The sequence below is a fragment of the Diorhabda sublineata genome, chromosome 5 (genome assembly GCF_026230105.1).
Source record: "Diorhabda sublineata isolate icDioSubl1.1 chromosome 5, icDioSubl1.1, whole genome shotgun sequence".
Lineage (NCBI taxonomy): Eukaryota > Metazoa > Arthropoda > Insecta > Coleoptera > Chrysomelidae > Diorhabda > Diorhabda sublineata.
Window position 1 is genome coordinate 8254549 of NC_079478.1, and position 16554 is coordinate 8271102.

The window sequence follows — 16554 nt, forward strand, 5'->3', positions numbered from 1 at the left end:
TTTCGTGGAGTCGGCAACCTTCATGAGATTTATAGGTAGATTAGAATTTTGAAACCACCGTCAGACAGTAGTCGTTTTCAACCCCTACACAATACCAGTCAATCAGACTCGCGTACTCATTTCACATGCAAGATCTGACCTCGATACGAATAAGTTACACAAGTCGTCGTCAGCATGTACCTTTTACAAATGTTTTTTATGGTAACAGTATTTTATTTATATTTTCGCGATCCACTTTCATTTTTATTAGAAATAACTTTGATAAGCTTCTTTAGATTAATTGGAAAACTATATCAACTAAACGGTAATCACAACACAACCTAAAGCTTTGTGATACACAATAAGTGGATATTAGAAACTTATTGGAAACCTATAGGGCACTCCAAACGAAATAACGATCCATTTAACAATCAATCAAAATGGTATAGCAAAACATAAAAACCCTCCCTGAAGTCCCATTAAAATTCAAATCCCCTTCAGGTCCCCACATATCTGCCATTTATACATCTTGTAGCTAATTTTGTCCAAAAGTAAGCGAATATTTTCATAAATTTCTCTCATCTTCACAGAATGAGCAACTGGATTGTGTAATTACACTGCTTTTAAACTATATTTAGACAAGTCAATAAATAGGCGCCACTCACTGGGATTATACTCAATATCAAGTACTTAATTAGACCATCAATATCCGTACACTCACACAACGAATTTTCCATACTGTAGAATGCAGAAGATGTAGAATTTATTTTCTAAAGGTAGTAAGTTTTGTCTCTTTGGCTAACAAGTTCCATTCATTAAGACGGGAAGCAAGAATTTCAGACTGTTGCTTTGGTAACTCCAAATCACGTGCTACATCATTCAACCCCCTTTGAACAATTAAATGTGGCTCCCCGGAACTGGTACTTGGATTAAAAATAGGGCCGGTGCATTATTCTTCGGAGCTTCCTGATGATACGTTGTCTTCAGTATCTTCTAAAACAATATTTTGCGGAACTAAAAGCGCAAATAGAACTGACGTATCTTCGTTATGGGGGACAGGTCGTATATCAGACGGCAAATTTGGATACTCGATCTTGTGCTTTCCTTTCTTAGAATAATCTTCAGTCTTTATTAGACAAAAGTAGCAGTCGAAAAAATGGTTAGTAGGTTCCTACCATACCATTGGAATTGCAAAAGGCATGTTTTTTTCTTCCTATTCATCCACTGCATCAATGACACGCTACAACTAACACAGCACGCTTGGGGAGCCCACTGCTTGTCTTGGTCTCCAATTAAAGTACCGAAATATTTGAAACAGGTTTTTTTCACATTTTCGGAAAATGGCCTGGTGTGACTTACGATTTCACCATAAATTTTCCACAAATATAGCAAAATTTGTTAGAAGATTTGCAACTACTCCTCGACTCCTGACTCGACATTTTCGTCTTTATAATTTCTTTTGCACTATGAACAGAAAACCACTTACTATGAAACTCAACAGAATACTCATTTTTAATGTTATTTTTATGTTTGTTATTCTAAATAATACAGTCCAGGTATTTTTTCGGCCATAAAATTTACCGATATTAACCGCCCCTTTATAAAATTACATACCTGCTATTGAAAAGTGGTACATGTTAGGGCTTAATACATATTTTTTCATATTATTGGAGGGATATTTCCATTTTAAAAATAAAGGTCTGGCCTGTGTTGCGAAAATCTTGTGGGTTAGTGTTATCAGTAATATTATAGAAGCTCATCAAGGAGACAATTACATTTCAAGTAACCTTATACAACAGACATTTACTGTTTGATTAATTTCACCATATTATAATTATTGATATTAATTGATACTAACATCACTCAATTGTTTTGCTATCAATGATAAAAAAAACGTAAATAAATTAAGTAAAATTTATAGTTCTAGTTTGTAAACTATAATAAAACTGCAAATAATTTAAGTAATTACTGTTATAATATTTTTGAAATACAAAAACTAAGGAAACATTTAATTTATTTTTAATTCAATATTCATGATGTAAAACTATCGATTAATATACGAGGATATATTGAAAAATTCTTAGCCTACTATAGATCCAAACAAAGTTTCAATATCAAAATATTTTATTACAGCGAACCTGCAACATCTCTAGACCTTTCAAAAAAAATGTTTCTTCTTGCTCTGCAAACCAGACCTCCACAGGTTTTATTAACTCCTCGTTGGAAGAAAATTTACGACCTATTAAATTTTTATCCGGTTGAGGAAAGAGATGATAGTCGGACGCAGCCAAATCTGGTGAATAAGGGGAGCATTCTAGTAATTCAAAGCATAAATCACGAATTTTTTACATGGCAACATGAGATTTGTGTGCAGGTGCGTTGTTCTGCAAACACAAAACACCTTTGGATAGCTTTCCGCGTCTTCTTTAATTTTTTCCCGTAGAGTGGTCAGTAATGTCGAATAGTAATCTCCAGTTATTGTTCCATCGATTATTGCTTTGTTTCTGGATCGTAGAAATGTATCCAAGTCTCATTAGTAACAATTTGGTTTAAGAAGTCTAAATCGTTTTCAAATCGAGCACAGATCGAACGCGATGCTTCTAGCCTTGGTCTATATTCAAACATTTGGGGATCCATTTTGCAGCAATTTTTCTCATGTCCAAATTGACGTGAACTATAAGATGAAAATGTTCATTTGAAATATTCAGTGCTTCATATATCCGTTTTAGCTCAATTCGACGGTCTGATAAAATCATGTCATGACATGACACACAAACTGGCCTTCCCGATCGGTCATCATCTTCAATGGAAAATTTACATCTTTTGAAGCTTGCAATCCAATTTTTTACGGTTGCATACGAAGGACATTGATCACCAGAGGTATTAAGCATATCTTCGTGAATCTGCTTACCTCTTAACCCTTTTAAATACAGGTACTTGATGATGGCTCGAAACTCCAGTTTTTCAATTTCCACAATTTCGGTGGACACCTTTTTTTTTAAATTATCGCGTAACTCTGATTTACTTTTTTGACATAAAACTTTATACTGACACTTCTAATCAGTCTAGTGTCGAGTCATATTTTGAAAAGACTGAAATAAGTCCAAACGTCAAATTTTTATATGCTATTTTAAAGTTATTTTCCGATGTTTTGTAAAACTGTACCAAACATATTGCAAATATCACAATATAAAAATCATGTCATTTATTCACGATAACGTATCCATCGTAGCAAGCGGATTCCCCTCGTTTAAGGTTGAAAAGAAAGACTTGGTGAAGTAGAGATTACATGAACAGATATTTTTGATGAAGTGGGAATGATCCGCACGAGTAGCTAGAAGGCGCCACCGCATGACAGCGCCGCTTGAAAATACGTCACCCTCGAAGAAGGGCTAATATTTTACAGAAGCGCCGAGAACATTTTTAGAGAAAATACCATATTTAATGAAATAAAGTCACAATTAAATAAAAAATTTTGTATAAAAGTTGGAGAATAGTTTCTTTTTTTGTGAAAATCCAGCAAAGTACAAGATATTAAATGTTGCATTGGTGGGCAACACCAGCAGAGAGTACGTGGAAATTAGAACATTATATTCGTCGTTAAAGGAAATCACACAATGAAATGTGACAATGTTATTTCAATGCCTTTCAGAACCTTATATAAACGATAGAGAAGTCTTATCAGAATATGGTAGAATTTTCAAAAAAAACACGCTTGTGAGTAGTGTGAGATTAAGACTATAGTTGTACTTGTTTTTTAGTCTCTTATTAAAATTAAAGTTATTGAAACACTGCATTTACTGGCTTTTATTCTCTCATATTATAAGAAAAATCATTGAAATATCATGAGTAGCGCAATAGAAAGTACACGCTTTGAGGGTGGATCAATAAAAGATTTGTGTTAATTGAAGGTTAAATTGCAAAAATGTGTGTATTATTTGGAAGCGGATCTTCAATGTCTTCTTCCACAAAAATGTGTGTATTATTTGGAAGCTGATCAATGTCTTCTTTGCCTTCCAATAATGATATTTGCGTGCGACGAACTTGTGTCTTTACCAAGCAGGTTTGCTCATACTGTTGAATTCATCAAGCTTAACACAAATTTCGATGTTTCATTTTCATAACAACAACAAAAACACTGATGACACTCTGAGATATTAATATTCAATGCGAAGTTGAAACTCGGACTGAGTAAGTGAACCGGTAAACATAACATTGCCTGATCGAAGTTTATAGTCTGATTACGTTTCTCACACCCCTCTTATTTAAACTACTGGATGAAATTAATGCACCATTCATATTTATGTCTTCAATCTTTATTTCGTTATAATTAAATGTACAATAAGGGCCTTGTTTCACGGTAAAAAACGGCCCGAGTTGTGGTAGAATAACTCGTGGATTTTGCAGCAGGCCAACGCACCTATCCATAACGCGCAATCTGTGAAGCAGTTTTGGCCAGTAAGCGCACTCCAGTGCTCGAACACCCGCTGTACTCACCATATTTGGCAACGTGCTAAAATAAAATCTGCTTTGGAAGGAACCCGATTTGATTCGATGGAAGCAGTAAAGCAAAAAACGGCAGAGCTCCTGAAGGCATTTACCAAAGAGGACTTCCAACACTACTTCGATCAATGGAAAACGTATGGAAAGGTGTGTGGTGAGGGGAGGGGAATATATTGAAAGAGAGTATTCGAATGTAGAATAATTTTTATAATAAAACCCCTTTTCATAACCAGTCTCGTTATTTAATAGCCAGACCTCGAATATTTCACTATTTTCATCAATCAAATGTTTCACTTTTGCAAATATAAACGGAACAATGGATTTTTCTCAAGAGATTTCGGACAGACAGAAAAACTTATGTTTCGGTTCATTGTTTATTCAATTACTTCTAATAAGTACCTATATTTTTGAAAGAATATTTGCCCCATAATATTTTTGTTAAATAATTTAACATAGAAATAAAATTTTACAGTAAATCCAAACTATAACTGCTATTGAAAAATTTCATAGAACTATATTATCTTTTCCTCACCGTCTTCCAACTACAATCAAAAGTTGCATGCGAAGTAAATGTCGTTCGGAGAATTTTAACTGGCAAACATAACCCTAACTTCGAGTAATAAAACTTGAACTTCTGGCACCGAATTCGTGTTACCAAGAAGGAATATTGCCCATTTTATATCCTTTTGATATTATGAAACTATTCACAATTTTTATATTTGGATTATCTCGAATCTGTACACGCAAATATATGCACATTAAGAACATTATGTACTTCAATAAAATAAAATTTTCTACCAATGGCAACAATTTCCGGCGACACATTTATGTATTTGAATGTGAATAGGTAGTAATAATATGAAAGGACAAGTAATATTTTGAACTTTAAACGTTTAAATAAAATGTAAAAATGGTAAGATTCAGCACCGTATTATTTAAAATAAGTTAAAACATGCTCCGGCTTACTAAAGTAATTCGGAAATTATTAAAATAAATGACAGGACGATTAGTCTATCTTTAAAAACAGACTTTTTGGTTTTTAAAAACAACTTAAGCATCTGAAAATGTATCAAACCGAATTGGACTATTCTCACAGCTACATCATTTCTATTATCTTAATATAATATAAAATTTATGCATGCTGATCATATGATTCGTCCAGTACTGTATTAAAACTTTCCAAATATACAATTTTGATTGTATATTGGAACTGGAACTGGAACTCTTTCAATAGGTTAGGTAAATTTACTTCTGTATATTACCAAAGGTTATTTTAATTAATTTAATATGTTTCGTAAACTTCCATCAAAATAAGCCCCCTTTAATTTAAATAATAGATGGTACGAAAAATTATGGAGATTACTCTCTTGCAGATAACATATTTCTGCAAAAGACTCAAAATAGTCTGATGATAACTTATATCTAAATAATTTCGCTATCCACTGTTTATTAAATAATAATGCAAAGAGAAAGACTTGATATAAGAAGTATAGACTATGATATTCTATAGTTTTAACCCGACCAGTATCTCTTTTAGACTTTAGTAAAGCCATTCTTTCTACTGAGAAGCAAAAAAGTGACACTGCAATTTCAACTCTCCTTTGATTCAAATTTTCTCGCACGCAAGAATTTTGCCACTGATCTGATTAAATACTAATGTTATGAACAAGTTCGCAAAATGGATTCTTATGCCGGCCCTGTCCAGCTATAATGCAATTTTAAAATTCGTCGAAATCGTGTGGATCCTTCTATTTATTCATTTGTAGTTTTTTGTTCTAGAAGTTTGTAGAATTCTATTTGGGATAAGGAACTGTGTAAACGCACTTTGACCTCTAGATCTATTATTCTAGATTATTCTAGATCTTTAAAAAGCTTGAATTCAAGTACCGTGGTATTACTTCGCCCTCACAAAGGAGGTGTTCGGCGCTTTCCTTTGACTTCTTACAGAAGCGATAAAAGTTTCTCCGATGTTCTTCAAATAGTATTTTACCAGACAGTGTTCAGTAATCATACCAGTAACTCTTCTTAGCTCATTTTTTTTCAATGAGAAGGCTTTTTCAGACTAATTGGTGGAATAGGAAAGAAATCTTTTCGATTGTTTTAGACCAGAAACTTCTAATAATTCCAAAAAATCTACAATAGAGCTAAATTAGTAGTATGTACATAAATGTAAAGTTTGATAAAGTTGAAACTATAGAAAAACGGTAGGAGAATAGTTAAAAAGTAAAAGAACATAGTGATAAGTGTAAGAATTTAATGTTTACAGTAAATTATGGAGCAATAGAGCTTTGAAGGAGATTAGAGTACAAAAATCTCGTATTGGTCTCGTCAATTCCTAAAAAATTTAGTCTTCTTCAATTTTGTTCATGTCTCGTTACCAATTGCCTCATCCGGCTCAATTATTGAAATTTAATTGTTATAAGTAATTAAATTTCAGAGAAAAAAAATAAAAACTCAATTTTAGTCACCATCTTTCAAGGATTATATCTCTGAAAGATTTGGGCTGAAGAAATTTTGTTATAGAAAAGACACATCTTAATTTCATACAAGCAATCGCCTGAATTTTGTCGCTTGAATTCAGAAACACGCTGTGTTTCGGTTTATTTTGTTGATTGGTATATTTATATATAGTACGTTTAAGTAGTTGTCGAACTTTGATTATGGTGCTACTTCTTCCCATTCCTCGACCCTAAGACTAGCACCCATAACTGGTGACCCCGACATGATTTGGCGTGTTCTCCACAGATATATTCAGAATTTACAACTGAATATTTCAAAGTTGGTGACTAGTTTTTATATTTTATAAGATATATCGTTTTCTTTGTAAATATTTTTTATAAAAACTGTATTGAAAAAATTTAACTAGACCAGAAACGATATTTTCTGGTTGCCCTAACGTATGTGGTCTCGGTATCACCCAAAATATTTTCCAAAACAGAAAAGCAAGGGGAGAACGAAAAGAGCCATCGTGTTAAGCGTAGCGGTGGAATGAACTGTAAAATACTCAAATTTCATGATATTACATTCTTCAATTATTTGTTCACAAAATACACCTATTTTGTACGTTGGTATCCACCATATTGATTTATAACTTTGCTCAATAACGAATTTTTCAGCTAATTATTACAAAGTGATAGTTCTCATTACCAACTTTCCTTCGCGTATTTATCCCTATATCTTCACAATATAATTTTTCAACCATGTTATCATCAGCATCTATTATTTAAATATATTGTAAATACCAGTGATACCAAGAATTACGTCATTTTTCCGTTTTTCGGAGCATTTTAAGCAAAGAGTGGTTCTTAGAAACTAGAAAGTTATTTCTCAATTTTAAAGATAATGACTTTCGGAATATTTGTAAAAGTCAATTCATCACTTAATAATTTTCAAGTCAGTTTAAATAAGTAGACGTTAAATAACCCGAAGTAAATTGAACATAAAATATTTAAGAAATCTTCTGACATTCAAACGGAAACAATCAAAAAATATAAATCAGAGTTTATGGGCTTCAGTAAGACAATTCAATTGTCCTCCCTCATCCAAAAATGACGCACAAGAAACAAACACAAGGGAGTATGTTTGGGGTAATGCGGCGATCATTGAATCACTATAGGGCCGTAATCAGGTAATTATCGAATATGGCTTTGATCGTCGACTTATTAGGCACTGGGGAATTTACCCTTAGCACCCTTATATGCCCTCTGGGTCTTAAAAGACAATCATCAGCCAGTTGTTCTATAGAAAAGAACAATGTTACCAGCTATTAAATATGGGGTACGGTGTATTTATTAATTTGACCACGGTTGTTAAAATTAAGAGACATCTATTAATGGAAAGTCCCTTATAAACTTATAACTATTAATAGATGCAAGTTTACTGTTAAGGATATGAACCTGCACCGAAATGTACTATTCCAGTGATCAGTCCTGTCCAGGTGACGGTCTATTTTTGATTCCAGCTCTTTTATTCGAGCGCCAGTGGAATGTTGTGAACGGCCAATCAAGTGCTTGATTAAACATAGAACAGTGAACACACAGTTCATTTTTTGTGGAATTACTAACAATGAAATTAACTGCAAACCAGACTCTTCAATTTGTTTATTTGTACTGAGAATATGTCTATTCATATGTGTCTCATCAAATTCGATTTTTAGTTCTTCTTCCAATACATATAATTTCTAGCCTTCTTTCCTCAAAGCATTGTCCCTACCGATCTTACAGCTTTTGAATGACTGAAACAATGTGGACAAATCCAGCGAGTTGATCCAGATTATTGGACAAGACGACTAGAATAAAGTGAATCGAGCTTTACGTCTTTCTTATATCAATGTCTACATTCGGACAGTACTTATATCTTATTGGTTATATAATTTCCGAAAAGAAATACAAACTTACATAATATTTTTAAAAACTAACTGACAAGCAAAAAATTATATTCATCTTGTAACCAATACAAAAGGTATGCAAGAAAATGCAAGACTTAATTATATTTTATTTATTATACATACGAGTTTGATGGAAGAATTACTTTTCAGAGGTTGACAACATTTTCATCATGTTTCTGATGTGATATCAATTTTTTGTATAAACTTATTCTATTTTTTATATACTATAGAGTACATTATTATTATAAATTACAAAAAAAATTATATTATATATATATTTGTTGAGGTAAAAACTTTTGCTCTACCTCTATAATTTATCCCTAATTCTTTCCATTCCTGTCTCTAATGAGACAAACTATTATTAAATTCATTTTTTATGGCTTAAGAAAATGGAAGTGGCAAACGCAATTCAACAATTAACAAATTAACCTTTGTTTCAGATCCATATCAAATGTTTGGACCCACAAGTAGTCGTTTAGCTAGTTCAGGTAAGATTTTTCTAGGTTATATTATAACAGCATTCATATTTATCATCACTTTCCTATGAAAATATATAACGTTGTAATATTAATTGGGAAAATGTTGGAGATCTCTTAAAAGATCATAGAGCTTAATCGGTACCATCTTCAAGGCAAGTAAACAAAATTTCTATAGTAGTTGTTCATAATTGATAGATTAAGTTACTCACACGCGTTGGAGATATCTCAATTATTTTATTATTATCAACAAGAAAACTATATCATAATAAAAGCATTATCACACTCTTCTTTGCAACAGTGTTTGTTTCTTTGTCAAGAATTCTTATTCCTTTCTCCACCCATTCTGGGTCTATGCTTCTTCATTTATATGTCATATTATTTTCCCTTCTTTCTTCCTATTCTTCTTTTCTTATATTTCTTTGCATCTGTTAGTTTTCTTATTAGGCTTTGTAGTTTCCTTCCCTTCATGTGCCCGTTTCATTTGAAACATCTATCAAAAGCCAAAGGGTTCCAGACACATCTGTACAAAATACATTCGCGAACACACTCGTATGTTCAACTATATTTGAAGCGTTTTAGAAAGGATAAAAAAGATTTTGTGCGTCGTTTCAAAATTCTAGACAAGAATTGGGTCTACCACCGTTATCTTGAATCAAATGAAGAGGGTAAGGAGTTATGCGATCCGCTACTTCAGTTCAAAAGCAAGCTAGAAACCAGAAATCAGAAGAGAATATGTTAGCCTCAGGTTTTTCCCCACACTTTGAAAGAACTGGATATTGAAATTTGCCAAAAAAAATTGGGTTAACCCAAGAATTTTTAATAAACATACCCTTTGACACAGCTTGATAAGCCATCGCGAAAATCGGTGGATTAGATTCACCTCTTTGACTTTTGCTTGTTCTCACATCTCTTAAAACGATTTCATTCTCACTTTAGGGTCGGAATTCATAAATTAGAACACAACTAGAACAATTACGTTGACATTCAAAGATAGCACACTGAAAAAAAAATCTTTTCAAAACTATGGATTCGTATTATTTTATCGAACGACAAAACTATCTTGGGAGACTAAAATATACTGTTTAATCAGAAACATTTATTTTCTGGACAAAATAGGTTATTTTGAAATGCAAAACAAATCATTAGCAATTGGAAATCATCTGATATAAAAATATTTCTATCCAGCAGATGATAAACGTATAGAGAGAAATAATTGTGCCATTAAAAAAGTTGATGATGGTCATTGTTAAACGAAATTAATATGGGTTCTAAGAAATAGGATTCATTGAATGTTATGTGTAATCAGTACTTCTGTACAGAGTGAAAACCTGGACCTGGAAAGGAGATTTGGCTCTATAGACGCATTCTGAAGATAGTCTGGACTAACAGAATCACCAACGACGAAGTGTTAAGACGCATTGGTCGCAAAAGATTGCTGTTAATAAACAATTATTAAGATAAGAAAAACATCTTGCATAGGACACATCTTATGTAATGATAAATACCTACTGCTACAGAACATAATGCTGAGCAGAGTAGAGGGAAAGAAAGGCATCGGCAGGAAGAAGAAATCCTGGCTCCTTAACATAAGAAAATGGACAAATCTTGGCGTCGAAGCATTGTTTCATGTTGTGAGAGACACAGATGCATTTAAAAACGTGGTCGCCAACCTTCAATGAGTTTACGGTATGAGAAGAAAAAGAAGTTCGAAGAAACGTTATTGACGGACATGTTACAAAACAAAAAGTAATTGAACCAATAAGTTGACATATATATGTATAAACACTATTTTTATTGTTCGTTTTCAATATAAACTCTCATTATCACCCTTCAATTCAATGATTAGCTAACCAAATAAAATTATAATTCTAACTGACACCACGGGTCAAATACGGGTGTGGTTGCCAGATTTATAGGTAAAGTGAAGTTAAACACCGAACTTAATGCATTTTTAATGATAGCCTGCGAAATCCATTTGGCTATTGTTTCCCAAGGGGAAAATACCAATGACGGAGTTAAAAAAGGTATTAATAAATTCAACACGCTCAATAGCAAATGGATTCTCCAGTAAAGAATTGACCCATTACTTAAATTCATCTAAACCTATTAATATGTAATGATTTTTTTTGTAGAAACAGTGGAATCCATAATTATCTACTAAAAAGAAATTATATATAATTATTGTCATTATTGGTATCAAGTTTATATTCGTATCATTCTCCATGTAATTTTTAATATTCCAAAACTTAAAATACAATTATGGAAATGATATTGAAGGTTTTTTGGGCTAAAATTTCATATAACGTCCCATTAATACCACAAAAATTGAGTTTATCGTGATTGTGTCTGTTTTAACATTTCACCACATATATATTACCATATAAAGTGATTTAAATAAGAAGATTAACGAAAGTGTCATAGGAAAGTCGATCTGACTGTATGTGAGGATCTTATTCCTTGTTCTTAAAATTAGATAAAGTTACCTGCCAGTTATTTATCATAAGAAACTTTCACATTTCACGTAAAAACCATTCGTTTAATGTGCTTCTTTCATTGGATATTTTTGTTCAATACTGATTGTTCATCAATGTCTTCCCAGTGGTTAGGTCTCCTTAACAATCCCGTGGTCTTCTCGTCTTTCGTGAGTCCCGCCTAAGCTTAGCGTTGTACGCCATTATAGGCGTTATAAATTCTATTTGAATGAGTGTTTTTCAAAATTGATTTACCAAGATATATCCAATATTTCATAACTTGACACTACTACTTCCAGATATTTGAAATCCGTTAAATGTTCAATGATTTAGTCATCAACATCTAATTTCAAACTTGTAGGTGATTTGCTGATTGATTCTTCATAGTATCTTTAGTAGTTTATATCATTATATCGATTTATTCATAAAAAAATCAGTTAAAATATCCAAGGTGTTCATCATTTTATGATCAGTCATATAAAATTGATCATTGATTGTCAATTCTTCCTTATATACCCAATTGGAATTAATAGCTATTATTAAATGTTAAGTTTCACTTGAATTATTCCAGAATTAGAAACTCATTTATCAATTAATGAAATGGATATTAACAAGTGATGCAAATGATGAATTAAGTAACAAGAAGCTTTCAAATAGATGAACAATTGACTAAGAATACCGCAAATAAATAAGAATAAAAGAAAAATGACCAATATTCAAGAATATATAAGCTGAAAGTACCATTAAACGACGCGGAAGTAACAAATCAAAACTAGAAACCGAAACAAAAAATTATAAAGTTAGTGAAGGAATAGAACAAAAAAATACTTTTTTAAACGTGTACGCACTGATTGAGCCAGAATATAAATACGATGTAAAATAAAATATAAAAAGAAGATGAATCTGAAGCAATTGATAAAATGAAGGACACTCAAAAGGAGTTAAAATAATGAAGTGACTGACACAATAGACAAAACTACACTTTGGAAAAGTGTTTCAATGACCTCATAATTTGTGAAGGGAAGCTCGAGATCAAATTGTAGCAAACGATGTCATTAATTTTTTGTAGAACAATATTTGAGATAATTATGAACAATTCAGATGAAAAGCCTTAAAACAAATCAAATATACTGAGGTAACATTAAAGTCACATTAATCAAGAATATATTTGCATAAAAAATAGTTCTAATTCGTAATTAAAAATTGTTCTTCTACTTTTTTATCCCGTTAAATATTTTTAGATACCTCCGCCTATAGTATACAAATTTCCACCCCTAATATAACCAGTAGTCCACCGTCAATTTAAACGTAACTTGAACCGTTACTACATCTATTGACACATGGCCGTGCACGTGATCGGCTCAAGAATATAATTACCTGACGTTCTTTTGTTTGATTTGATATTGTTTCACCATGCGATTCATTTCTGACCTATGCGGTGGGTGTTATTTTATATTCTGTTACGGTTAGGTAATTTCATTCGGTGGGAAAGTCTATTTTATCTACGTGAAAATGAAATCAAGGCAATAGATTCCAGATAATAATCTTTCATGTTTCAAATTTACATAATTATCTGAAACCTTTCATACATACAGAAAGTAGATATTTTCAGAACTTTTCAGAAAGAATTGCACATGAAAATTGTGTTATAGCTAGTAGTCAACTTTCTTTTTAATTACGACTAATTCTTCTCAATTTTATTTTTGTTTGCATGCTCTTTCAATAAACCCACAGATTTTTTGACAAAAATCGATTTTATTTTTCAATGTAATCTTCTTCAAGGGCAATACAATCACTTCAACGCTTCTCTAGCTTCTCGCTGCCGTGTTTGTAGAAGGATTTGACTTTTGCCTCAAAACAGACATGAGTTTCAGCAATTACTTCTTCATTTCAGCTAAATTTCTTACCGGTGAGCATTTTTTTGAGATCAACGAATACCCTGTAGTCACTGGGGGCCAGATCTGGACTATACGGTGGATGAAGAAGCAATTCGTTGCCATCTACTTGTGAATCGGTGCATTGTCTTGGTAAAACAGTGATGTTTTCATCGACATGAGGCCGTTTTTTCTCGATTTTTGTATTCAAAATTCAATATTCCATGGGCAACCAAAAATACAGAAGCCATAACCTTCCCAACTAACTGTTCTGAATTTGGTTCGGAATATCGGAAATTATCTATAACATTGTCTTCGTTCCAGTTTTTAAGTAATAACGATAACGATTATGTTGCTAATGAAATAAAGCTGACACAACATTACTGCATGAAATAATATAAAAAGATTCATTGCATTAACACAAGGGAGTGCCATTGTGAAAAATTGAAAATCGATAACATGGAATATGTTTCAATGAAATCTGCATTGGATAAAGTTTGACATCCAAGCGCTCAAATATAAACTGAATAAACTCTTGCCTAACAAATATGCAAAACTGTAGTCCTATATAAAAAAACGAGCCTCAGAATAAAGCAAGAAGATGCTTACTCGAACTTAAAGGAAATCAACGAGGGTGCACCACAAGGTAGTATTCTTGGGCCGGTCTTTTACCTCTTATACACCAGTGACATCCATCAATTAAAAAACCACACGTTTGTTAACGACACCGCTATTTTGACCGAAGAAGCATCAATCAACCTACAGACATCAATTAACAAAATTAATTATTGGACCAAAAAATTGAAGACAAGAAAGAATCGGTACATGTAAATTTTGCAAATAAATAGGAGCAATATGTACTAGTACGAATAGACAATATAGTGTTAGCCCCAGCAAAATATCTGGGACTAATACTAGTTGCGAATTAAGCTGAAAATCTCACATAAAAAAGAAACAACAAGAACTAGAAACAAGATACGAGAAAATGGATTGGTTGCTGGAATGACAATCCACTCTATCAATTTATAATAAACTACTTGTATATGAACAAATCCTAAAACCGGTATGAACCTACTGGATTCAACTATGGGGATGTGCCAGCGAAAGCAACACCAAAATAATCCAAAATTTTCAAAATAAAGTACTAAAGAGCATTGTTGATGCACCCTGGTACTTTCGAAATAGCGATTTTCATCGGGACCTTGAGATAAATTCAGTAAAGCAGGTTTCTTCTAAATTCGCAAGGAATCACGAACAGCGGCTCTTGAAACATGTTAACATCGAGTCAATCCAGCTCCTCGACAACACGAACCTAAGGAGAAGACTGTAGAGGACGAAGCCTTTTGAGTTAGTTATCTAAGTGCTTTGTGCAAAAGCAGATCAAAGTGCCGAATTTTACATATTAATGTTAGTGTAGACGATAATAATTGTATTTATAATAATTGAAGGAGCTTCTACTGAGTAAGACCCTCAGTTTCCAGACACTTATAGTAATTTAGGATAGAATTGTTCATTGATCGTGATAATAATCGAATCACAATGATAGGGAAATCTTCCAAGTTTTCTTAAAAAAAAATGATATCAGCTATTACATATACCAAAATTTCTAGAAGCTTCTCAATGGCAGGAAATTTTCATCAAATTTACAAAAAATATGCAAAGTTTCGACCATACACGAACGCAAAATTTTTTTGTACAAATAGCCCGTAGAATTACATGAGTTTGGCGTAATGGCAAATGATATAGCGAAATGTTTGTAGTTCCCGAATCTGGAATCATATACAAGCCACTTTTTCCGAATGCCATCTGCGACTACTTTAGTTGATACAGGAGCAGATCTTTCAACACTAAAATTCCATGGGGCTTAAAAATCCTATATTTTGCTAAATCCTATATCGATCATAAATCTATGGATAACAAAATTAAAATATTAACCAGTCAAGTACAGTTAAATTGCTTCAGAATCTAACGCGACTAGAACGTGAATAAAACAATACGTTTTCCATCAACTTCCACCTTCAACCTCGCCTAATATTCAACTACGATTAATTAAAAATTTTAGTGAAATTTAAAAAAAACACGTATTCGTAGAAAAAGTACAGTGAACGACACGTAAGACATGGCATATTGATCTCATACAACAAACTTCAGTGTATATCGAATACTTACAGTACAAAATGGTATTAATATTTTAAATAATCTTCACAGCACGAAACTAGGAGCAAATATTTTGTATATGCAGATCTGCTTTGTCAAATCAATCATTTAAAAAGGAAAATCTACACTGTCGACATGTGTCATACTATGTAATTACTGTATCTCACATATTATTAATGCCACATTAAGTGTATAGTAGTCAAGAGGTTATGTTACGTTTATCCCGCTTAGTAATTATCACTATAAACCAATAGTGTCCCAATAAAAGCTGTAATTAGAATACGATTCCTGAAAATGTAATTTTGACATTAGCATACAGAGTTCTCTGAGACATGTGTTTAAATTTCCCGATCGCCAGGTGGTGTTTATGTAAAAAAAAACAGAAAAAAATCGTTGCCAAATCTGATTCGTAAATCATACAACATGCGTTCATTTCCTTCCGCCTGGCACACATTTACAAGTTAAATGCCATTTGAAATTCTAATATGTCGTTTGACAAAAACATAATTACTGAATTATACGGTCTCCATCACACCGGAGACTTGTTATTTGTAAAAACGCGAACAATCAACGATATATATGTATTCCGACATTTTGTTTTGTTAAGGAAATTAGTAAAAATTGACCTGACGTTTTATTCAATTGAAATGTACGTGACAAGAAACGGTTTCTTAAACTAGTCAACCAAAATTATATGAAAATAA

At 32.5% G+C, this 16554-nt stretch overlaps 1 protein-coding gene across 1 annotated transcript in view; it reads left to right on the forward strand.

The window, feature by feature from the left end:
• LOC130443899 (DNA-binding protein D-ETS-3) overlaps window positions 1–16554 on the forward strand; it is a 136470-nt gene that overhangs the window by 99198 nt on the left and 20718 nt on the right. The window contains exon 6 of the mRNA XM_056778787.1: window positions 9310–9357. Coding sequence (XP_056634765.1) covers window positions 9310–9357 — 48 coding nt within the window. The remainder of the gene's footprint in view (window positions 1–9309; window positions 9358–16554) is intronic.